This window comes from Struthio camelus, chromosome 21 (assembly GCF_040807025.1).
Source record: "Struthio camelus isolate bStrCam1 chromosome 21, bStrCam1.hap1, whole genome shotgun sequence".
Lineage (NCBI taxonomy): Eukaryota > Metazoa > Chordata > Aves > Struthioniformes > Struthionidae > Struthio > Struthio camelus.
In genome coordinates this window covers 6781920-6806058 of record NC_090962.1, presented here as the reverse complement: position 1 = coordinate 6806058, position 24139 = coordinate 6781920, and the positions used below count along the sequence as shown (strand labels likewise).

Sequence of the window (24139 nt, the reverse complement as noted above, 5' to 3'; positions counted from 1 at the left end):
CTCCAAGGACAGCAGTGATGTTTCCATGCCCTGCTTTGTGCATTGTCTGTTATTGATGTTGCCCGAAAAGCTTCCAGAGTAGGCCACCTTCACTTGCAAGCCAAACATGAATATGCATTTGGGCTATGCTGTAGTGTCCATAGGAGTTTAAAATGTCCAGTTTCTCCTGACTGCTTCACCTCACCTCAGAGCTGTCATGCAGTTTGAGGAAGGTGTCTGAGGAGCAGGAGCCTTAACTGAATTAGCCTGAGACTCGGCAAAACCAGGACATTTCCAGTAAAGAGACAGCAAGTTTCATTAATCATGAAGGCATTTAATAAATACATCAGATGCTCTCATCTCAGCAGAATGTGTGGCAAAGGGCATACTTAAGTATTCCAGGGACACTATGACTCTGCAGGCTTTTCACATGTAAAACTGTACTGCTGTTAACACTAGTAGTCAGGGAAAGTCCGTGGTGCTCATACCTTAAGGAATCTAGGACAATCGAAACAGTAGAAAACAGGGACGTTTTCCCAGGACATCCTATTTCATTAAATTTATTTGCTGCTATCTGATACGTATTGCACAGCACCTGCAACACCGAGGAGAAAAAGCCATCACTAGGTTAGAAGGGTAATGGGATCACTTTGTTTGTTAACGCCAAACATCCAAGCAAACAGCTCTTGCTACTTACAGAAGCAGTGCAGCTGTGGGAAGGTGTAACAGCATATTTGGGCTGTAGTCAGGGTCCCAAAAGGCTAAAGTGTATTTAGTGCTTAGCAGCTTTCTGGAGGAAAAGAAAGCTCTTGTGCACACATCAGTAGTGTGACCAAAAGACAGTAAGTGTGGGGAGTGGAAAAGAGGTCTTAAACACTACCACCACCAAAAAAAAAATTGCAAGATGTTTGTTGCACTCAGCTGTATCATACAACAAAGCAGCCATGTTCAACTCAATTTGATTGTCCTTTGGGGTTGAGTGCTTGAGTCTCTAGCCCTGTGGCTAGAATGGCTAGCAGATACTTAGTTGCATCCCTTGGCCCTTTTGATTTTTCCCTAGAACTAGATCACTGAATTCTTTCCTAATGCAATTTCCTCCTCCTGCAACTTCAAAGCAGAACAGTCTATGCCAAGAGGATTTGGGGAGTGGGGAGGATTACACTAAGGTGTGCTCTTGACAGACACGCTTGAAAGTCCTTTCTGATCCCAATAAGGGAGAGCTGCCTCGTACAAAACAGGCATTCTTCCATTGTCATTCTGAAAGAAGACTATTCCCATTTTAGAATTCCTGCCCAGTTCATAGTACCATTCTTTTCCCCAGGTATGACAAAGGAACTAATAACACCAAGAAGCCGGGCTGACTCCTTTTCAAACCCTGCCTTCCTTGCCCAGTGTATACTTTACCTGTCTGCCGTGTCCATCCACAATGCATTACTGGATCAGGTGCTTTCTTGTCGTCATTCAGGTGTGCTCATTATTTATTCTAGCAGAAAAGATGGGGCCACTGAGGAATGAGCAAGGAGTCAGAAGTTCATTGCAGAGGCTGAATATGTGAATCATCGTTCAATCCCATTTCTAGTTCAAGCAGTGCAGTGCAAGATTATGCATATGAGTGATGCAATGCTGAACCTGTGTTCACAGTTCATCAGGCAAAGCACGAATGTAGCTCTATCCAGGCTGTCCTTCACTGCATACTGAGTCCCATTGACTGCTAATACACAGCACACTGAGATTTCCCAAGACAAAGTACTAAATGGCAAACTGAATCAACTCAGAAAATGGTAACCAGAAGTGCCAGAAGAGAACTGATTAGCTGCATAGCAGCTAAACAGCAGGAAAAAAAAGCTGTAAAAGTGCACCCAAAATCTCTAGTTGTACCACTTTACCAGATGAAAGACTGAAAAATAATTCATCTATTGCCACATCCCCCAATAGCTGTGACTTTCTTTCCATTTCTGTACCTTGCAGGGAAGCCCTGCCTCCACTCACAGAAGTAGTGGTGTCAAATGGGATCAATAATAATGCTCCCAGTGATGCCAAGGACTGTATTTTACCCTAAATGGCAAAAAGAAGTTGTGGCACCTAAAAAAAAGATAAAGAGAGACTTTGAATAGCCTTATTGCTGCCTCAATGCTTGGGTGAAAACAGCAATAGGAATGCCCTTCCACCAGGACAGGTATCTAGCAAAGGAATAATGTTGTTATAAAGACAAATTCCACTGTCATGCTGCAGCCTAGTTTAAGTATAAGCACTGTTTAGATGCAGCAGTAAGTGGGCGTCTTTGCTCCTTTCAACGTGTTCACTCAGTCTGAGTGAGACAGAGAGTCTCATTATCATTTATACAGCGCGAGCCATAATTTGGATTGATGTGACTGCTGTTTAATGCAAAGCATTCGTTTCCCCTTGTACAATAAAAGCACTTTACTTCATTTTGTTCATCAATGTATTGTGCAATTAATTCAGCCCTGCTTATTATATCCTGGGCTTGCATGTCGTGGACTCGAGGGACTCAGAAGTGTCTTCATGATCTCATGGATATGAAAACAATGAGAACTGTGACAGACATTATGCATTTGCACGTCTCTCACACCTATCTGATCGGGGGGATTTATTGTTTTTTATCTCTGCTTTGCTTTGCTTGTACCTTGTAAATTGTCTGTCTGTGTAATCTGCTGCCTCTTTCCCTTCCCTAGGCTTGATAATTCAGAGCAACATAAATATGGTGCGAAAGACAAGCAGCGAGATAAAGAAGAAGACCTGCAGCGAGAAATAGATGACCCAGGAGACTGGAAAGACGATATGGAGATTTTCCTGAGTAGCAGACTTGTCAAGTGAGTTCAGCTGAGTACAACTAATATAATATCCATTGTATAGCTGGTTCGTCAAGTATATTGGTGATATGCCTTCTGCAGGGTGGGTAAAAACCTATTACACAGCTGGCTCCCTTCGTGACAGCATAAAAAGGAGGCAAAGAAGGCAGAAGTGCTTTCCTTTGTGTCTTCAGGACACTGTAGTTTTGATGTACAAAGTTACAGCAGTTCTGTAGGGCAGCAGCAGAGCTGATACAGTTGCCCCTGCTGTCCCTATCTGGCCTGTGGAGATTGAGACAAGCTCACCCCTCATAGTTCTGCCCTTCTTGTCCCTCACTCAGGCTCTAATCTGAAGGTAACTGAAGACTGCCGATGACACTGGTATCTTTGAGTTGTGCCCTTGTCTCGAGAGCTGAGAGCAATGAAGGCACTCGCCCTGCACAAATGCGTGTATTATCTATAGAGCCTTTCTGAATAAGAAGCGAGGAAGGACATACAGAAGTTGTCCTGGCTCTGCAAACTCTCTCTGAGATCCCAGTGGGAAATCAGCAAGCAGAAACATTATCATTAGGACTGGAGGGGAAAGTGAAGGCATTTTGTAATGCTGGTGGGGAACCTCCTCCTGCAGCTTCACTGCAGAACAGTCTATGGCAAGATGATTTGAGGAGTGGGGAGGGTTACACTAAGGTGTGATCTTGACAAACATGAAAGTCTTTTCTGATATCATCAGGGAAGAGCTGCTCTTCTGATTTTCTAAAATCTAACTAGAGCTTTGAGAGGTAATTGAGGGACTACTTTTCAAGATTTGCTGGCGCTCTAGAAAATGAATTGAGATAGCAGAAATGGGTTTTAGGGGTGCATGTGATCACTCAGAACATTCCAAGAAAACAACAGCCCTCGTTGTTTCTGATAAAACACATGAACAGCAATGTTTTCTCCAGGCTTTATGCAGTAGAAACTCTGACTGGCATGGACTGGAACAATTTATTATAGCATGGGTTTGAAACTGAAGCACTTCTCCACACTGTGGATTGACAACAGGGTAATTAGCTGGGGGGGGGGGGAGGAGAGACAGTTTCAGTAAGACAACCCCCAAGCTAAAATGAATGCAGACTATTACAGACCTGAGACAGAGTGATTCCCAAGTGTTTTAATTTGTGCTTCCCCTCCTTATCTTGCTTGCACTCATCATTTTGGCAACTGCCAGCAATATTCCTGAGATTCAGCTGCATTCACAGAGCAGGCAGCTGCTGAGATAATTATGTCAAATCAGCACGCTGTCCTCTCGTTTCCATGTCTAATGACTCTCACCCTTGGAGAAGTGGCTCAGAACGATGCATGCCCTTTGGATTTATTGTGAGGCTGCTAACAGCAGTGACTCCAGAGCAGGAGTTTGGGTGGGGCTCGGTCACTCACCTTACTTATGTGCATGCCCTGTAATTAACTCTCAGAATTATTCCACAGAGCCCTGCTGTAGCTGGTTTGGGCCTGATCCAAAGTCCTTTCAAGACAATAGAAAACCTTGCAAAAGCTCTGGATTAAGCTCTCTGGGGACAGCAGAGAAGCTGAGCTTGTGTGGATGCTTAATTTCATGAGAGTTTCTCCAACAATCATTTGAGAAGAACATACAAATCAGGACTTGCATGACATTGATCTCCCTCTCTCTTATTCAGAGCTAAGGCCTCTAAAGGCAGAACTATCTGTCACTGACTGCACTGCAACTGGGAGATAGTGGGAAGGAAGGGTAAAGTTGCTAAATGCAACCCAGTGATAGTATCACTCTGCAAGTGTTGTCATACCCTTAAGACATAGCACAGAGTAGCACTGAAAAGCTTTGCTACACTGAGGAGCGGGTTGAACTTTTGTTGTACAAATGCTGCCCTCGGGTTTTATATGACAAGCTGGGCTTGTATTCCACACCTTGAAGTATTATTTACTCAACAGCTTTCCTTTGAACTGCAATTGTGAAGTCAGTATTTTATCTGGCAGATACCTAAATCAAATTGTGCAACTCCTTTTGCACTGCTGTGGCTGTGCAGCATGTGCACGTGTCACGGCTCACCATTTTTGCTCCATCTCTGCAACATCACAGTTTGGTTTGGAAAGAATGATCTCGGTGGTGGACTCTCTTTCTGAAACTCCGTTGTGAGAAATCAATCCAATAATCTTGTGACTTGATTGATAATAATTAATTCCACTTTCACTGTCCTCAGACATTTAAATAATCCCACCAATTAAGGAATCAGCTGCTCTTTATACTCAAGAGTTAATAGCACTCCTAAAGCATAAAAAAGCAAGAGGTCCCCTTTGGAAGTGTAAAGGCTCCTGATAAAAATTCAGACTTGCAGTTTGAACCTGCTTATATTTGACAGGATTTGCATCACAGTCTTGCCTAAAACACTGGCCTGGATCCTGCAAGGATTCTGTATGCAGTGTATGGGGCAATCAATAACAGAATCACCTAGGGTGAAGACCCGTACAAAATTTCCAGCTTCCTTTCAATAGCACTGTTCCAACACAGATATCAGCTCCTATGCGGGAAAGCAGTGTGCTCTCAAACCTGTCTTTGGTAACGACTTTACATGTGGTTGTCACTGGTGTCACACAGACTAGGCTTTGAGAGCTCTGCAATTGACTGTGATCAATCAAAGCCTTTTTCCCTTTATGCTTTCCCTGACAATAGCCCTGGCAGTACCACCCACTATTCTGCATCTGGGATAAGGGAGGGGCTACATTTCTCTTTCTGGGTTAACAAATTGCGTCCTTGCTAGCATGGCATAGAGCTGGTCCCAAACACCTTTCTTTACTCATGATTTTTGGACTGAGACTGTAATGCTGGAAGCAGAAATCTAAATAGCTGCATCCAACCGAGTGGCAGGTTTTGCCTAAATGCTCCTTCACAAATTTCTCCTTCAGCATATCTCCTAGCAGTGCAGATGTATGTGGGTCAGCACTACTATTGTAGGCATAGCATATTTCTGCAGTCATGACTGGCTGCTCTTTATATGATAGGTGTAAACTACTATGCATTTGAACATTTGAGTGAACACACAGTGCTAAGCAACACTCAACAGAAACAGGAGTGCAAAATGGAGATTTGCCTACCCTAATGGAATGCAGAGGGATTTAGGGAAGCAGCATAGAGAGGATTCTGACCACAGCACCAAGATTACTATTTCTATTCCTACAAAAAGTGCTGTAAATCTCTAGGTTCCTGTACTTAACATTCAAAAGACTGCAGAGCTTGCTCACTCACTAGAAGCCAGGGAGTTGGGGTGATAGTGATAGAAAAGAACATTCTTACCAACTAACTGTTTCCCTGTTTAATACAGATAGCCTATGTTGCCCCACTATATCACTGAGGTCAATAACTAAGCAGTAATTTAAAGAAGGTTTCAACATCTGGACGGTACCAGGCAGAAACTGAATGCTAGCTGCAATATGAGTGGGGGATACTGGCCTACATGGATCCCCAGCATGGGTAGAGAAATGTTTGTACCAGTGGCACAGTTGCTCTGTGCTTTTTCCTGAAGCAGTCAGTGCTTCCTGCTGGCCAACTCTCCTACAGACTTTTCTGGCGACTGCTCCGTGGTTAGGTGCAGTCAAAGCAACAGAAGAGTTGCACAAAGGGTATCTATCATAACTTTATTTACATATCATGGAAATGCACATGCAGTATGTCACAGGATGTACTACTACAAGGGAACAGCCGGTCCCTATCTCCTGTTACCAAAAACTTTATTTTTGGCTCTCTAGGAAAACTATTACTTCCCCAGAAAGCTCCTAAAAATAATCATTAGAAATAACAGACTTGGCAGGATAACCAAATGAGTGAGAGCTGCAGGCTGGGATCTCTTGCTGTATCCTTGCAGAAACCAGGTGGTTCTCTGGGAGAAAGAAAGGAAAGAAGGTGTGGGAATGGACAGTCCCAAGGAAGACAGGTAGGAAGCAGTAGTGTGTAACAGCTGGGGAATATCTGTCTGTAGCAATGAACAAGAGAGAGAGCAAGAGCTCTGTTAGAGGGTCCCCTCTCACTTAGGCAGCCAGCTTCCTGCCAATCCATCTTCAACCCCTGTCTTTGTTTGCACCTGGAGGCTGCAAGCTTCCTATCCTCTGAGAACCTCTGATCCTTAACAGACATCTACCACTCTTCTCAAGCAATAGTTAAGGGGCAAAGCTTAAGCTCATCTACCATTTGGCCTGCAGGACCTTTCATATCTTGCCTGTGTTGCAAGGAAGCGTTGCAACTGAAGTGCTTTTCCCCTACCTCAAGGCATCGGACTGCCAGTCAGGATCATCTCCTGCTAACTGAGAGAGGGGGACCCAGCTGCATGGCAGGGGTGTGCTGAGGGAAGGGAGGGGAAGGCAGTCCTGGTGTAGAAAAGGCTGAGACCACTCTATTCATAAATCATCACCAGCATCAGTCTTGTTGGAGCCTGGCATGTTCAGAGCCTGCAGCTTCAATCATTTGCTTGACTTTTTCTCTAATCCCCATTGCTAGGTACACATGGTTTGTCCCCAGCACCGGACCCTCGAGGCAGGAAATAGTCCCCCCCCCTCTAAACATTAATGAATGATCCCTGCTCTCCGTTGGCTGACTCAGGCTCCACACAGCGTCCTTTCCTTCGGGTCACTCTTCGGTTCCGGTGGAATTTGGCATAACAGCGTAGCCCTATGGAAAAGGCACACATGGTGAGCAGGAGGGACCAGCGCTCACTGCAGCAGTAACACCAAACAACTAGCTCCCAGCCTCCGTTCATGACAAAACTCACTACAGTGGGGACAGTCCCAGGATGAGGAAGCCTGGGCCATGTCAAATGGAGTGGGGAGGGTACACTGCTTTCTGGACCCTTCTGTTCTGTTTGGCTCCCTGTTCGTGTTTGGGATTCATTGGGCCAGGCATAAGGTTTCACTGACTTCTTGAAATACCAATGAATTATCCTGATTGTTTCCAGTGATTTTAAGAAAGCCTCACTTGACTCCCCCCTATTACTTCCCATTACTGTCTAAGTGATCTTTCCATTGGGAAATTACCGCAGACTTAATGTGCAGCAGCAATGGCTGGGGAGCTCCCGTTGCTATTTATTTCTGCAAAGCTTCAGGAGAGGAGGGAAGAGACTTTGAAGTGTTATTACTGTGGAAGAGGTCTGATCCAAAGCTTATTGCTGATCTCCTCCAATTTCTCTGCAGGGTCTGAAGGAAGCTATCTGACATAGCCTTGAGGAACAGTAAGGAGAAAAACATCTTATTTGTAAAAAGCATCAGTACACAGCCTCCCGCGACAGTGGGAGGGAATGGGAGCCTTTGGTGAGGGTAAGAGTCATCTGTTTCTGGTACTGGTATGCTTGTCTTTTGGTGTCTGTTGTCTGATTTTTGCTACAGCAGAAGGCATAGCAAGTTGGGCTAGACTGGGGGCAGCTGTGTGCAAATAACTCCCACAAAAGCCCTGATTTTCAGTAGCCCAGGATCATTGGGGTTCTTGGAAGGAGCTGATTTGATCATCCTAGAAGCTGCAACCCTATGTACTCCCAGAGCAGACAGCAGATAGCAACAGTGCCAGTACCCCCACAGTGGGGAAGGCTGAGGATTTATAGCTTCTATAATGAGACAGCTAATAAAACTGTCCTTGAATACTTGTACACTGGAGACCCAGCCAATGTCACAGGTCACTGAGCAGCCTTTTGGAGTGCATGTCCCTGGGCTATGCACTATGACCAGGCTACCCTGAGGACGGGTTTCTGCCCCTCATTACCAATGCCCCCGGGCAGTCAAGCCTCCCGTAAGGAAAGCACACAAGATTAGATGCTCTGCTCTTATCAAGCATCTTTTCTGTCTTGTCCGGATCCTACATCTCTGGGGATCTTTTTATGCTACAGAGGATGCACATTTGGCATCAGCTTATAACTAAAATATAAAGCAAGGCCTGGGGCAGCCCTCCTGAGACTTGCAGAAGCACTCTTCTAGGCTAATCTATCAGAAGATCCTCTTCGATGAGGACCTTCAAGTGTTGCACAGCACACCCAAGGTGAAGACCATCCTTTAGGCCTGCTACTCCAGGAAATCAGTCTGAAAAGTAGGTGAAGGGACCTGGTCAAAGTCACTGGATATCTATACAGGTCACAACACTTAGCAACAAGAGTTTTGAAGACCCAGTGAGTAGAGCTGATCCTGAACACGTTCAGATTAGAAAAGTGCCTTTCAACTTCTTCACGTTGCAACTGTCTGTTAAGGGCTGCTGTGGATTCTTCAGAAACAGTTTTAAGAAACGGAAGTCTGTGTCCTGCCCACACCAACAAAACTGCTACAGTTTCGGTGGAAATTAACTCAGGAGAGCCCTATTAGGCATAAGGTCATGTAAAACAAGGATAGTAGTCTGATTGGTTTTATAATCTGCGAGACTTCAAAGCATCATTGAGGTGTTAATATATTGTGGCTTCTTCTGTTAAATAGGTCCAGAGATATTTTCAGGAGGGAAAACAAGATGTCTCAGATGACTCATAGGTCACAGTGTGAGTCAATGACAGGGAAACTCAGAACAGCAGAGCTTGGCTCCTGTTTCTAGCTATACACCATTGGTCCCAGGCAACTAAGCTAGCTGGAGAGGGGGGGACATGAAGCTGAACTCACCTTCAGTGCACATACAGTCATCATAACATTTGTTGTTGAGGCCTCGATTGTGTGGTTTGCAGAGGTGCTCACGCAAGTCGCAGCAAGAGCCTGCCAACACAGAAACGGGGATCAGCATAGCTGATTTATCCCCTTGTAGAGCTACTGACACCCAGGACAGCTTCATGTTACAGACATCATCTTTTCCCAGACCACACCCCAGGGAGCCTCTGCCCATCCCTCGGCATACCATTTTCTGTCAGTATTACAAATTAGGATACTGATGCTAAAATCTAGGCTCATGTCTGATATTTTAAACATCAGTCTCATGTTTGGAGAAGGAGCTCTGTCAGACTGTTCCTGACCTGGGAGGCAGTCAAGATGATGGTCACACGGCTCTCCTTCGGCTGACGCAGTTTCGTTCCCACTGTTGGGGTTCTTACTGGGGCGTTTTTCTATGGAAAAGAACAGATGCTGATAGAAAATTACACGCTAGTGTTTTCATTTTGGTAACTGAATTGTTCCAGGGTGAAAGCAGCCTCAAGCTTCCGGAGTCTGAACCTCTAGCTTAGTCTCCTCCTTACTTCTGAACCCCTCGTCTAATCATTTTTCCCTTACCCTCAAACCATTCAACCAAAATGAGAAACAAGCTGAAACAGAGCACAAAATACAATCAGCATTATGCTCTTCCTCTCTCCCCCCACCACTTCTCCTACGATCTCACTCCTTTCAGCATAATTGTGAACACTAACCGTAGGCCAAGCCTTAGAGAACGACCTTTGGAAAAGAGGACAGGGAGGTCAACAGTGGAAGTATAGCACCTTTCTTTTTAGCAGATGGCCACATTTCTGGTTTGAGGTCCTCATAGTCTGTCCAGTCAAAGAGCGCCATATCTAGGGTGGGCATCACATCCCCATCTTGCCTGAGGCGGGTCTGCAGACCACAAAGAACCAAAGAGACAATCGATTACACTTCTGTAGCAATATCAAAGTCTTTGCAAGTTTTCCTGGTGCTTTCACACCTTAATAGTGCCTTGGGTTCCTTTGCCTTGTCTACTGGGAATTCTTGTCATCTCATTTTCAGAAGGAAATTAGTTCAAGGATGAACTTGTCTAAAACATTCAGCATTCCCTCGTTCCAGTAGAAGTCAAGAGGAAAGTTGTCACTGCTTCTATGTGAGGAAGAAAGGCCACTGAGGAACGTCAGGATATGCTGCCTCTCCAGCCAAGTGCTCCTACTGTCTCTCTGGTCCTTGAAACTGAATGAAGATGACCAGCTAAGGGAGATGTAGGAGAGGGAAGAGAGGCAACTAAAGGAACTCTTTATGAAGAAGAGGTGTTTAGAAGGTAGAGGGACGCTTTTGAGGGAGGGCTTTGGTATTAGGCAAACACTTATTTCTAAGTGGGGAAAAAAAAAGGAAACCAGACCCTAGCTGCAGGACATTTCTGCCTATATTAGAGGTACAGTGCAGTTACCAACTGTCCCTTTACCTGTGACCGCGGTGATGTGGCTGGAAGAACAGGAGGCTCTTCTGTGGAAGCTGCCAGTTCCAGTGCAGTGAAGTGAAGCATGGTGGGTGTCAGACTTGTAGCCTCCTCCGCCTGGAGGTTTTGAAACTGCTCTTCAAAACTTTCAGGTTTCTTGTACAGGGAACTTGGCCCAACATCAGGAGTCTTCCCTGCAGAGGGCAACAGGTCCAGTCACATTAACTTTCTCACCTTCCTTTCTGTGCACCGTGAAAAGATTTGGGTCAAGGAATCCAAATATCATCCAGCCAGTGGCCATCCTTCCATCACCCTGAGCTGCCATTTATACCAGTGCAGAGTCATGTGCTATTAGATCAAAGGGATAGATCAGGCCCAGAGTAGATGCACCTTAGTTCTTACACACTCAAGCCGTACGTAACAGCACCTTGTTGAAGATATTTCTGTATCCTGCCTAAGAAGCAATGGATTTCTTCCTAACACAAATGAGAATCTTCAAAACTTCTTCAAGCTATAGACATAGACAGACAATTATTTTGGGAACAATCCTTGTTCTCTGGTCTCAAGAATATAAAAAGTACCCATTTAACTGTTTTTAAACCAAAGTATTAAGCTGCAAATTCATCTAGACATGCTCTTATTTCATTTTAAGATTGGAATATTTTAATTTAGCTCAAGTCAAGACCTACCGAACTTGAAATAGGAGTATCTTCACAGACCGATCGCTGATTTTGCTAAGTATTAGTTTAAATACCCACCTGAAGTTAAACCAAAGAAATAACACCTGTTTTGTACTCTGCAAATATTGCTTCAAACCAGTGTCTGTTGCATGCTCTTCTATATTGCTTAACACAGGCAGTTTAGCCAGTCCCCCTGAGAAAAGAGTAGAGCTCTTCTTACTGAAGTAGGGAGGAGTGATAGTTGGAAGTCAGGGACAGTCACCAAACTTGTCAAATGGCATAGATTGACATACATTGCCTGGCTTTAATAGGGCTGATAGGACTAATAAAGATTTACAACACTGAGCACATCACACCACACAGACACATACCCATAACTCAACCTGTGATGGAAAATACTCAAAAACTGGCAACATTTTAACATAGCTAGTGCAGTTTCACACCTGCAAAAGTTACATTTTTATAGCCAACTTTTTTTCGACTTAGTTCGGCTGAAATATGGAAGAATACAGGTTCTGATGAGAAGAAACCGGTAGGGTCAGCTTAAGTGGGGTTGTTTTATTATTTCTAGTTCTCGTCATGTTTTGAAATCAGTGGAGAGATTGAGCATGGCTCGGACACGCTTGTTCATAATTGAACCATTTTGCTGAAAAGCAGAAAAAAAGCAGGCCACCCCAAAACACAAAACAAAACCCCAGTCCCAGGAACTTTCAAAACTCCCCCCACGAGGCAAACCAGGTCATTTTCACAAAATTGCAGCCAGCAGTGAAAACCTCCGATTCTGGAGTTCCCTTTTTTCTTGTGCCTCTTTTGTTTGGCAGATATCTCCCCAGAGCAGGCACACATCCCACACCCTCCACACACCCATATGGCTCAACCACAGCTGCATCTTCTTGCCCTCACACAGGCAACACTCATTTCAAGTGACCCAGCAGCCACAGCTTCCCTTGGAGCTCAAATACCTCTGTGGTGTTTCAGTCTGTCTCTGCGGCTGTGCCGCCGGTGCTCTCGGTTCTGCTTCTTTCCCCTCTCAGACCCTGGGGACTGGTTCTCCCTCTCAGGATATGGGAATTCAAAACCCAGGAACACATCCTTATCCTGTTTCAGGGCTGCTGGCTGTCCTACCGCTGCCAGCTCTTCCACAGCTGGAGCTCCACTCCCCGTTCTGAGGGCCTCTTCCCCGGCTGGCTGCCCTCTAGAAGGCATGGCATGGACCCGCTCTTTCTTGGCCAATCCACGCTTGTGGTGATGCCCACTTCTGGGCTGCTGTGGCCACAGCTCTTGGTTTTGAAGGTGGTTGTTGTTCTCTGGGACATTTCTGAGCTTCGTGCCAGTATCCAGGGAGACCACAAGGCTGATGTCAGAAAGAGCCAGTATGCACAGGAGAAGGAAAAGGGAGGAGGTGGTGGGAAAAGATGCCATAATTCTGGGTGCTCTGCCTCACCTGCAAGTGAAAACCAAAATGAGACAACTAACTTCTAGGAACCGCAAAGGTTGCCAAAATTCCAAGGAGTTATTCCCTCCTTGGTTACATCCTCTTCTCCCAGCCCTGGTTATAGCAGCTGAGACACACATGCAGGGCCTGCAGGGATGAGAGGTCCCAGCTTCATGTGCAAATGAGGGCCATCAATCAGTGGGACATTTCCCTTTGATTCCCGACTAGACCCCTACCCTCCCATTCACAGCCTGCCATCTGAGGGGCTGGGGATGCTGGCTCCTGCAGGCCAGAGCCCCCACAGTGCCTGCACAGCACCAGCTGTCAAGTTGGGGCCGTTTGCTGCCAGGTTGGCATCCTGGGCCTGGATGGCACCAGCACCCCCACCTCACAGCTGGTTTCCTTGCAATGAAGATGTCAGGATGAACAGAACTGGAAGCAGATGGTGGCCTCGCAGGACTGGCAACAACAACAGCCCTGAGCACTCAAGATGGACAGGCACACACACACAAACACACGCACACACACTGCTTCAGAGCAGCTAAAACTGGCCGAGGAGAGAGTAAACACTGGAAACTGTGCTGATATCTCACGGTGTAGCAGGGAACTAAATCTGCTGTCAGCAGGGCAGGGGATGCTGGTCTTAGATCAAGGGGCAGGAAAGGAGGCTGGATTCTCCCTGCAGTGTCCCACTTTCCCCCCTTGACCCTGCACAAGTCACTCCACCTCACCCTGCAGGTGATACCGTCACTAGGAGGGTAATTTAAGTCCAGAGAACTCTTGCAGTCCCTCTGCACAGTGGATGCAGAGCATTCTCATTTGTTCTGCTTCACTGCTGTATTTTCAAGGGACTTTCTTCATCCCTGGGTTTGTGTGAAGAGACCTGGCTTTGGGACATTGCACAAGTTAGAGACTTCTCTAATTAGGCCACTGTCCCCTGCTCTTCTCTGCAGAACGCTCTGCATTTCCAACGCTGTCTTTCACCTTGGGGTAGCTGTCTCAGCCCACCCCTCTCAATCTTGGCAGTGTGAAGGCATGCTTAAAGCCAGAGTTCCCAGTGACACTGAATGTCGGAAGCCAGGGCTATGCCTACAGTAGTAAAAGAAATGCCATCACAAAGCTACAACCACAGCTCTTCACTCCTCAACCCTCTCCCCCATGTTTCCTGCACCCCAGCTCTCAGTTGCTCCCGATTTGCATCTGTCTGGTACCAAGTGAACTTTGCTACACAATTGCAATGGCTTACGCTCCCTGCTCCAGGAGCTTTGCTGCTTGACACTGTCACCTGTGAGGGGGATTAGGTAACATCCTTTGAGGCCAGGCCCAGTGCGTTGTTGTGGACCTGGCAGGAGGCACCCTAAGAATGGCCTTGCTTCTTTCTTTCTTCTTTTTTTTTTCAACCCCTGAGACAGATCTGAAATGTTTTGAGTCAGTGAGACCTCTGCCATCATAGCAGCCCCAGCTCCATGTAGCAACTGGGGAGCTCAGAGAGAGATGTCTCCATCCTCTAACTGAAAAACCCTGCTCACCCATTCGCTAGCAGGCTCTGCCTTCCCAAGATTCACCTCTGCCATTGCTCAGAGCCTGAGATGTGACACATCGCATGCCTGCCAGCAGACTTTCAAAGTCCAGGCCTCCCGTGGAAATAGGCAGGCAGCATAGGGGCCTTTTCTTTAATGTGGTGTCTGAAAAACAGGTCCTTCCACGGGCCACAAAAGACAACAAACTGCAAGTTGAGGACTGATTTGGGAGGTGCTAGGTAGCTCATTTGCTGCAGGCATAATACTACAAAATAGTATTTTACTGGCAGCCACTTGGAACAAAGGAAAACCAGACTGACAGCTAAATCTGTTAGCAAAGCACTTGAAGTTCCTGCTTCAAAACCAGTGGAACAAATAGCAATCAGGCAAAACCAAAGCTCTGCATCCACTGTTTTTGTTTTTTTCTAGAATTTTCTCTTTAAGAGATGGCGCAAACCAGCAGGATCAAGGCAACACACAGAACAACTCAAAGATCTGGAGACAGCATCTTACCTTTTCATCTGTAGGCAAAATGCCAAAAGGAGAGAACAAGTGCAAAGCGAATGTGAGGTTGGAGGCGAATGTGTGCCTCCAACCTCACGGATCAGTCACTCACACATACACAGGCCCTTTGATGGTGAACCTGACAGACACATTAGCTGCAGACACTGGCTTCTTGCAGGAGCTAGAAAACAGCTAAATGCTGCAGGGCACTTAAACAGAAGGTCTGCTTGTTTAAGATGCCCAGCTGTCCTGTTGGCATGACACAGCATGAAAGTGCAGCTGAAGCACACGGGTTGCTCCATCTCGGCACTGGCTCAGATGGCATGCCAGCGTTATTGTGTTATTGTGTCAGTGGGACCCCCGTATTAGTAATGCAGATATTTACCTGTACTGCACTGTTATCGGGGGAGCTCTGAGCTGTTTGTCCAACCAAAACAGTGCATGGACAAGTTTTGGTACCTTAGGCGAATGCCACACTGCTGTTAGAGGTACAGAAGTCCCAGCCTTCTCTCAGCCACTTGTCTCTGTGTCCTGATATGCTTGTAACTTCAGAAACCTCTTCCTTCCTCCTCCTGGTTGCGCTACAGAAGCTGTAAAACTCACACATCCAACAGGCAGCTAGAAAACACAACAGCATCCCTGATTCTTCTCAGTGCTCAGGTTCCTGATGTCTGAGCTCCAAAGCAAACTCCACCCTCCCCTCTCTCAGGACCCCAGTCCTGAGACAAAGAAGCCAGTGCTAGCGCAGGGGCTTGTAGGTGTCCTGACAGCAATGTCCTCACTCTGCTGATCCGCCTTTTCTGCAGAAGGTGAAGTTCTGCCCTGAGCTGAGACACATGCCTGGCAGGGGGAAGCCTGGCCTTGTAAGGAGGTGCCTTTCCCAAATTGCTCTAAAACAAAAGCACATGTTACATCAAGTCCAGCATTCATCCTCTTCTTCGGGTTGGTATATTAATAAAGGAAAAAGCGAAAGCATTTGCCAAGCTAAGCCGCTCCTGTAGTTCTCCACATTACCAGACCTACATCCTCCTAATTCATCCTAGCACCTCGCGCTTCCCTCAGGAATATGAACCACTTGCCTCTTGAGGTAGCAAATCTGCCTACTAACAGGAAAATGTGTCAAGCAAGGATAAGGCCTTAGAGCTACCTGTGGTGCAGGCTCAGGGCTGATGAATGAGTTGCAGTGCTGTGTTGTCTCTCAGCCACTAGTTTTGATCCATGCACAATTAGATTTTTTGCATCCTGAGCAACTTTCCTGTGGACTCACTGTAATTAGTATAATAATATTATATATTACATTTATATTATATTATATACTAAATATTATTATATTATTATAATACTAATAGTATTAGTCTTTTCTCTGCTTGCATTTTGTCAAGGCAGCCATGCACTGAACAAACACACATAAACTCAAGCATGTTTTTCCCCTATGAATATGGCTCTGTCATCTTAGTGGAGAAGTAGGCTCTGACGCTGCCCCTGCTTGCATTTGCTTTATATTTGACAAAGCACGGACATCAGATTGATTACAACCATTCATATATCTGACCAAATGACCACATGATACCTGACAGTCCTCACCTTATCCTTTCACATATGTTCTTCCTGTCACAGCAAAGAGGACCAAAACTCTTGAACCCAGAAACACAGAATGTCAAGATCCTTTATTGGCCCAAACCACAGATGATGCCGTTTGCATGCTCAAGGGCTGAACCAAGCTAGACCCAAGCTTTTACTCTGGGCCCAATAGCTCTTTGGGTCTGGTAAGCTCAGACTTTGGCAGGAGTGCGTAAAGATTTCCTGGACTCCAGACAATCTCAAGCTGCAGCAGTAGACAAAGTGTGTGTGCATCTACATGTGTGTCATGTGCATGAGCGGCAGGGATGACAGACAATAAACCCAGCTTCGTGTGCCAGGCTCCCTGTAAATAAGAAGCCATAGCGTGATGGATGGGCTTGGGAAGGCCTGGAGCAGAATGGAAGGGGTAGGCTCTGTGCTAGCTGACATGCAGAGAGCTGGCTGGAGCCAGGAGGATGGCATTGTGCAGATAAATGAGATTTCACTTCCCTGCTGGGTCTCTTTCCATCTGTTTTTCTGTTTCTGCAGGCAAATGCTGGGGAGCTTCATATACAATCTGCCCAGAGACATTCCCATTTCCAAGGAATCCACCCCCCAAAACAGACAGGAAATCTTATATCCACCCTTTTCTCTTCCTCCTCTGGCAGAAAGTAATACCACTTTTCTTGTCTCCAGCATTTCTTGCACACTCACTTTGTAAAGAATATTTTTTTCTCCCTGTTGGCCCAGGCATCCTCAGGCCTGCCAGAGTCCCCTGGCTCACAGATCTCCAGTCCGTTTGGGTCCCTCTTCAGAGCTGCCCTCTTCTTTTCTCAGGTTGCCTTTATCCTTTGCCACTTTTTCTTCATACTCTGCCTTTCATATTTATCTGACGCCTCAGTTTCCTTGTCCCCCATGACAGCTTTTGGTGTGAAAGCATTCCCCTCTGCAGATATGTAGGCATAACCTACTTGGAGCCCATCGCCACCCTGTGAGACATCGGTTTTCCTTGTGCCTGTGTCATTTTCTCTCACTTTTTGCCCTTGCTATACACCACCTGGACTGTAGAAAGGGCCACATTCAGTTTATGCGCTGCACTAGTTGCATTAGTAGCACAAGACAGGACATAGAGAATTTGGCGGGGGGGGGGGGGGGGCAGTAGTAGCTGTAGTTGCCTCTGTGTCTCCACAAAGCATGGCCCTGGGGCAACCCACAATCAGTGACCACTTGAAATGTGGCTCATTCTCCATTAGCTGAAGGGCTGGAACTGGGACTTGCTGTCTTTGCAATGCCTTCCCCTTACCAGTCAGCTCTGGCTGACACACTGTGCTCTGCCCTCCTGATTGCTGAGAATAGAAGCGGCTTATTCACACAGCATGACCAAGGAAATACCTTTGTTTGCAGCCCAGGCATGCGAGTCGGCTGGCAGTTGTATACTTGTCACTAAGTCATTGCTAAGCTCCAACACTTTGGCTCTGACAGACACTGATCGCCTCGCAAAGCTTTCATCTCACTATTTGCCTCTCACCTTGAGCCGTAACCCTGCCACCCTTTCTCTTGCATCTAGCCTGATCCACACAGAGAGCTTCACTGCTCTCAAATGTCAGTGCGTAAGCATGGAGCACCAACATCCTCCAGGGACAGAACCGCCCAGCAAGTCACAGCATTGAAGTGGAAGAGGGGTACACGAATGAATATGCAGTACCCTCTGCTCTGCTTCCCCCCTGGGACTTCACAGAGTGGCTGACACAGCCATCACTGGTGACCTGCTATCAGACAGAGTCTCCTCTACCCCATAATGAGATTAAAAAGCAATGAGTCTGAGATTAGCATCTGAGATATAGTCGCTTGCTGTCAGCGCAGCAGAGAAGACTCCCCAGTTTAATGCAGAATGCCTAGTGACAAATGAGACACAATCAATAGGAAAGGTCATTGCTCACCCGGCTGGAAAGCACCCGCTAGTGTGACATGGGAGGAGGGGGGCAGATTTGGCCCGATCTTCGCTGAGGGCAGAAGTGGTTATAGCCAAGTGGCTATATCCCTGAGTGGCAGAACATTTAGGCTCTGCTTTCAACATTTTTTCCTTGTATGTCATTCCCACTTTGAACCAAAGTATGTAGGATTAATGCCTCCTTCTGCAAAGGGAGAGGAGAGGGGAATACAAAACCATTTCCATTAAACCCCCTGGTTGACGGAAGACTTTGAGTGTGAATTGGACAAACGTCACTTAAATCCTTAAATACATGATGAATTATCAGCTGTAATAAGCCATTAACTGATGCCAAATTGATTTAATTCAGAAATGAGATCTCACGTCTACCAAGAGAGGAAGAGCAGAGAACAGCCCGTGGTTACTCGGAGGCTCGGTGTGCGTGTGCACGGCAGCGCAGAGCTCTGCAAACACAATGCCTCGGTGGGAAAAGCTGCCCTCGCCTCTTGGCCACTTTCCACTCTGGATCTGGCCCGGAGCCGGGACGTCCCCCCGGGATGGGCAAAGGGCTCCCGGAGCGAGGGCCGCTGCCACTGTCCAGGGAAGGGGCGAGCCCCCTCGGGAGGGAGCTTGCAGCAGCCCCCGGAGGAGCCGGGGCTTGCAGGGGGGCCGCGGGGAGCGAGCGCGAAGCGGCGCAGCCCCGCGCAGCGCCCGGCGCTGTACATCGCGGCGGAGCCGCGGTCGCCGCACCGGCGCGGTGACAGTCGCGCTGGCCGCGGGGGCACCGAGCTCCGGGGGCGCCTCGGCGGCGGTGGGGGCCCGGCACCCCCGGCCTTTGTCTGCTCCGGGGCGCGGGGACAGTGGGAAAGGCGCCTCCAGCCGCGCATCCCTGCGCACGCAAAGGGAGAGGGCTGGATGGAGCGTGCAGCCGGCGCGGGGTGCGAGGTGAGCGCGGCGCGGCGCGGCGCTGCCTACCTGTCCGCAGCTCCTCGGTGTGGGCTGAGCCCGGCGGCCGGGCCGGGCCGGGCAGGGGCTGTGCGTGCGGCGGCGGGCGGCGAGGCAGGTCTGCCGGGGGGCGTGCGAGCCCGGCAGGAGGAGGAGGAGGAGGAGGAGGAGGAGGAGACAGGGGACGGCAGTGGGGGAATGTGGAGAGGGACTGGAGGCGCCGGGAAGCCCCGGGGAGCGGGGCGTGGGAGGTGCGGAGGGCGCGGGGGGCTGCAAGGCTGCGTGGGGCGGAGGGGTGTCGGGGCTCACGGGGCCGGGGGGGGCGAGGCCGCGCAGGGGCTCAGGCCGGCAGCGGGGCAGACAAAGGAAGGAGACAAAGGCGGGGAGGGCCCGGCCCGGCCCGGGGCGCGGCGGGCGGCGGCCGCCCCCGCTCACCTGCGCGGCCTGAGCCCGGCCGCCCCGCTGCCCGCAGGGGCTGCCCCGCGCTACGGCACCCGGCGGGAACGAGGGGGCAGCGCCCCCCGGCGCCGGGCACCCCCTGCCCGGCTGCAGCGGAGGCAGCTGCGGCCGGGGGGAGCCGCTGTCTGGAAGGAGCCCGCGGCGGCGGGGACCGGACCCCCGGCGCCCCGCTCCTCCCGCCGCCGGGGGCGCTAGGACCCGGCGCCGCCGCCCCTGACGTCACACGGCCGCGCCGCCGCCCGCGAAGCTGCGGGGAGCTACGGTCGGCGGCGCGAGCGCGGCGGGGCTGGGGGCGCGAGGCGGTAACGGTCGCCGGGGGGGGGGGGGGGGGGGGCGCGGTAACGGTCGCCGGGGGCGCGAGGGGGTAACGGTCGCCGGGAGGCGGTAACGGCCCGCGGGGGACGCTGGAGACGGGGCGGGCGGGAGCGGAGGGCTGCGCCGGGGTGGGGGACGAGGGGAGCGGAGGGCTGCGCGGAGGGCACGAAGCACGGGCTCAGGCGGAAATCGCTGTCGTTCGCTCCGGATGAGCGAGCCGGGGACAGCAAAAAGCAGCCGTAGCTTTCCTGCAAGGCGTTGTCCTTCCGTATGCCGCGTAGTTAGGGAGCCTGGTGCGCCAGGGCGGGGGGCAAGAGGTGCGCTGGGCGAGTCTCCTTGCGCTGCTGCGAAGCCGGGGCTCGTAGGCCTGTGGCGGGCAAGGGCAGTGCAGGCCGGTGCAGGAGGCCGGAGCTGGTTGCTTTGGGTTGGCTCAGGAACCTGTGTAAGAGACATCACCGCTTAGAGAATGGTATATTGCAAATTACATGATAGTCCTGTCTCCTTTGCTGCCCTCCTCTTTTTGAAATTTGTCCAACAAGGGCTCGCTAGCTTCCAAAAAGAATCACGAAGGCAGTGCAGACAGTCTTTTTCCTGATGCCCGCTCCTCCTTGCCTGCTCTAGCCGTCTCTCAGTACTCTGTGTTATGCTGACAAGATGGGACCGCTTTTTCTGAAAACAGCCCTCATGTGTGTCGGGGAAGCAAATTCAGATGAGTAGATGAAGTCCTGTTAACTGCCATGTTGCTCCAGTCAGTTACTCCAAAACCTTAAGTTGAGGGAGTAGGCCTAATCTTATGGCTGTATTTAAGGATGGGTCCTTTGGGATGCTGTTGCCTCATCAGGGCCTCTGTTTAGGAAGGGGGGATGTCCAGGGGTGAGGATGTGAACCTAAACCTCTAAAAACCATAGATTCTTTATGCTGCTCTGATGCAGGCTTTTCATACAAATTTGACAGTCACTGTGGCTGAGGTCCTACAAAGCGTTCAAGTATCTTAATTCTTTTTATTTCAGCAGGTCATTAACGTTCTGGGAGGCCTTTTTGTACAGTGATTAGATTCTTATTTAAAAAAGGGAGAGGATAGTGTCTCCCTGTTTTGAGAAGGTTGAAGTAATTCTTTGTAGGTCTGACAAACATGTCTCCTTGCAGCTGAAGCAACTTGAAAACCAGTAGCTGAACAGCTGAGCAGATTTTCTGTGGCTTATTAGAGGTCTATGTAAGAAAGCTGTGTTATTGAAGGGAGGCACAGTGCTGCCTGGAGGCGTTTAAACACATGTGCAATGTATGAACAGTGGTGCTGCTAGTGGTTAGAGTTTAGCTGCATACAATGTGGATAAAATAATGAAACAAGTTACAAGGGTGTGAGAGGAAATGGTGTACACTGTAGCTTAAAACGTGGATGTGTGAAGCACTGACTCAACTGTACGAGGAAGGCTGCTGGAAAGTTGAGCCCCAATGTCTGCTGTTTGATTGTTGGTACATGATATTCAATTTGGCCATTTACTGTGTGCCCTGAATAATTGTCACAAATTTGTGTGACAATTCCATATTAAATCAATTATGTGGCTCTGCAGGGTTTGGCTGTGTTGTGTAGTGCCAGTGGAAGGTGCAGAGCCTGGCATGAATGAGCAATGTTTCATGGTTGTGTTGTGAGAATGAACCCATAAAACTGAGAAGTTCCTATGTTATAATAGGGTATATGGGTTAGAAAAGATTGTGGGGTATGTTAAGTTACTCAGTCACTTGTGTGGCTTTTTAAAACCAAATACTATGTTCCTTTTGCCGCTAAAAATGGTTGTCTAAGCTTCTCTAAATCTTAATTCTCTACTCCTAGCAAAACACACCAAAAAGGAGGGAGATGATGAAGATCTGTGAATGGGACCAATTGGCTGAGTTTTGTTGGTTTTTTTTTTTTTTAAGAAGAAAACCTAATTAAAGAAAAAAAAGCAGAAATTAAATCATGAGTAATCTTAACACTCAAAGTTTGAGCCAGAACACAGCAAAGATGCTCTCTTTGTTTTTTTTGCACTGCTTGTGATTTCTGAGTCCATGTTGTTGGAATAAAGGATGCTTAAACATTTCCCAGTGGGCCTTTGGCTGTGACATGGTTGTGTTTGTATACTTGTGACTAAGCTAGAGGACAGTATATTGACTAAGCTCCGTAGCACTAGGGAAGTGGAATGACACCGTAAGCTGACTACATTAAAAGCATAAGAGCCAGAGGTTAAATACAGTCGTTGTGTGATTCCTTCCAGGTTCTTGGAAGGATGACCACTCTCACGCGGCAGGACCTTAACTTCGGACAAGGTAACGTGTTGTGCTATGCCCTAAACTGGTATGCTTGTAAGGCTCGGTGCTTTCATGTGAGCTTATGGGACTATTGCAAAGACAAAGTTTAGGGGTAGAGTGTGCCCCCTCCAAAATAAGACAGGCTTCCAGTAGCTAAGCAGAAGGAAGTGAAATTTATGCAAGGGGGAAAAAAGAACCCTAAGGTATTGCTCTGTAAGCTTCCCCTTCCCAGCCCGCTTCATCTTTTACTTTTGCTTTGCAGTTGTTGCAGATGTTCTTTCAGAATTTCTGGAAGTGGCTGTTCACCTCATCCTGTATGTTAGAGAGGTTTACCCTATTGGGATCTTTCAGAAGAGGAAAAAATACAATGTACCTGTCCAGGTGAGAGATTGTTGTGGGAGTGGGATAGCTATGTGGCTAAGCAAAAGAGCAGGGGTCAGTTAGCGCACGCACCAGAATGAACTAAGTCACTACCAACAGTTCTCTTAATGTGCAAACTCATTTTCATAGAGAATGTGGTTGCTCCTAGAGAGGAAAACAGCCCTGTAGCTAAGGATATATAGCCCTGCTCATGGAACAAGCAGATCATGGGTAAGAGTAGTAGAAGGCTCCTCTAGCTATGCACAATAGCGTGACATGAAAGCTTGCTGCCTAGGAAAGAAAGATGGTTCAACAGGTATATTTCTGTACTGTACGGTAAATGCTATGTAGGAGCTTTCAAGCTAGCAGGGACAGTGGGAATAATATAACTGTGTGAGTTGCAGTGATCTGTCTCAGCTAGCTAACCCTTCCATGAAAGACTTACTGGTCTGAATTAGTAACCTAGTTGTAAAAAAACAATGCCCTTTGAAGCATGAATCCCGTACTGTGCAAGACAGTTCTGTCTACACCTTCCCATTCAGTATTTTCCTGATTCACATCAGGACACAGCACTAACTATTCACTGTTTGCTACAGATGTCCTGCCACCCAGAGCTGAATCAGTACATCCAGGACACTCTGCACTGTGTGAAGCCATTGCTTGAGAAGGTGAGATCATATCAAGGACCTGGACCATGCAAGTGTGCTGCAAATGGTTTTGACAAAAAAAGACCATAAATACTTTTAAAATTTTATTTACAAATTTACCATGCACAACTAGCTTGTAAAGTCAGTGACAAAAATAAACCATAACATCCATAACACTTCCTTGCAGTTAAGGCACTGCCTTGCTGCTTAATACTGGCATTTAGTCGCATCTGATGCATACACATGAGGCTATAAACCTATATTTTTTCCGATTATACTGTCCTACAAATTAGATTTAACATTCTGCTTTTTAATGCATTAAGCACCCACTCAGAATAGTTTGAATGTTTTGTTTTAAGCTAATGGGGGCTACATGCAAAAGCAAAGGTAGGTTTGAAATCTTGGTTTTGTGAAGGAAAGGCATGACCATATGGAACAGTACATGATGCAGGATGCAAACAGGGTTGACACTCTCTGCACCTTACAGAGGATATAATACATATTAGAAACAGGTAAGCTTTACAGTGCAGTAGTACACAAAGCTGCTCTAGTTGGCCAATGGTCTAAGCATATTGGAACTTTGCATCACTAGGGCATGGATGGTGAGAGCTATAAGATGA

General features: G+C 47.8%; 2 protein-coding genes across 9 annotated transcripts in view; one reads left to right on the top strand and one right to left on the bottom strand.

The window, feature by feature from the left end:
- Positions 1-6420: 6420 nt before the first annotated feature.
- DRAXIN (dorsal inhibitory axon guidance protein) lies at positions 6421-19674 on the bottom strand. Of its 3 annotated transcripts, none has more exons than XM_068915777.1 (8): positions 19483-19614; positions 15403-15635; positions 12521-13002; positions 10885-11072; positions 10217-10328; positions 9761-9850; positions 9417-9506; positions 6421-7461 (listed from the first exon to the last, which is right to left on the bottom strand). In XM_068915777.1, exons 3-8 carry the CDS (start codon positions 12978-12980, stop codon positions 7349-7351), a joined length of 1053 nt encoding a protein of 350 aa, XP_068771878.1. In that variant the 5' UTR covers positions 12981-13002; positions 15403-15635; positions 19483-19614; the 3' UTR covers positions 6421-7348. The 3 variants fall into 3 exon arrangements, with proteins under 3 accessions (XP_068771878.1, XP_068771879.1, XP_068771877.1); XM_068915778.1 differs by having other exon boundaries at positions 15477-15635; positions 19483-19613; XM_068915776.1 differs by lacking the exon at positions 15403-15635 and having other exon boundaries at positions 19483-19674.
- Positions 19230-24139, top strand: part of MAD2L2 (mitotic arrest deficient 2 like 2) — an 8483-nt gene continuing 3573 nt past the window's right edge. Inside the window, exons 1-4 of one of the 6 annotated variants that reach the window (XM_068915780.1) lie at positions 19230-19452; positions 22479-22530; positions 22775-22893; positions 23469-23540. In XM_068915780.1, coding sequence (XP_068771881.1) covers positions 19423-19452; positions 22479-22530; positions 22775-22893; positions 23469-23540 — 273 coding nt within the window. In that variant the 5' untranslated portion in view covers positions 19230-19422. Of the gene's footprint in view, positions 19453-19609; positions 19704-20086; positions 20214-20336; positions 20669-21609; positions 21700-22478; positions 22531-22774; positions 22894-23468; positions 23541-24139 lie in introns of those variants that run through there. The other 5 variants (XM_068915783.1, XM_068915782.1, XM_068915781.1 and 2 more) reach the window with 5 other exon arrangements.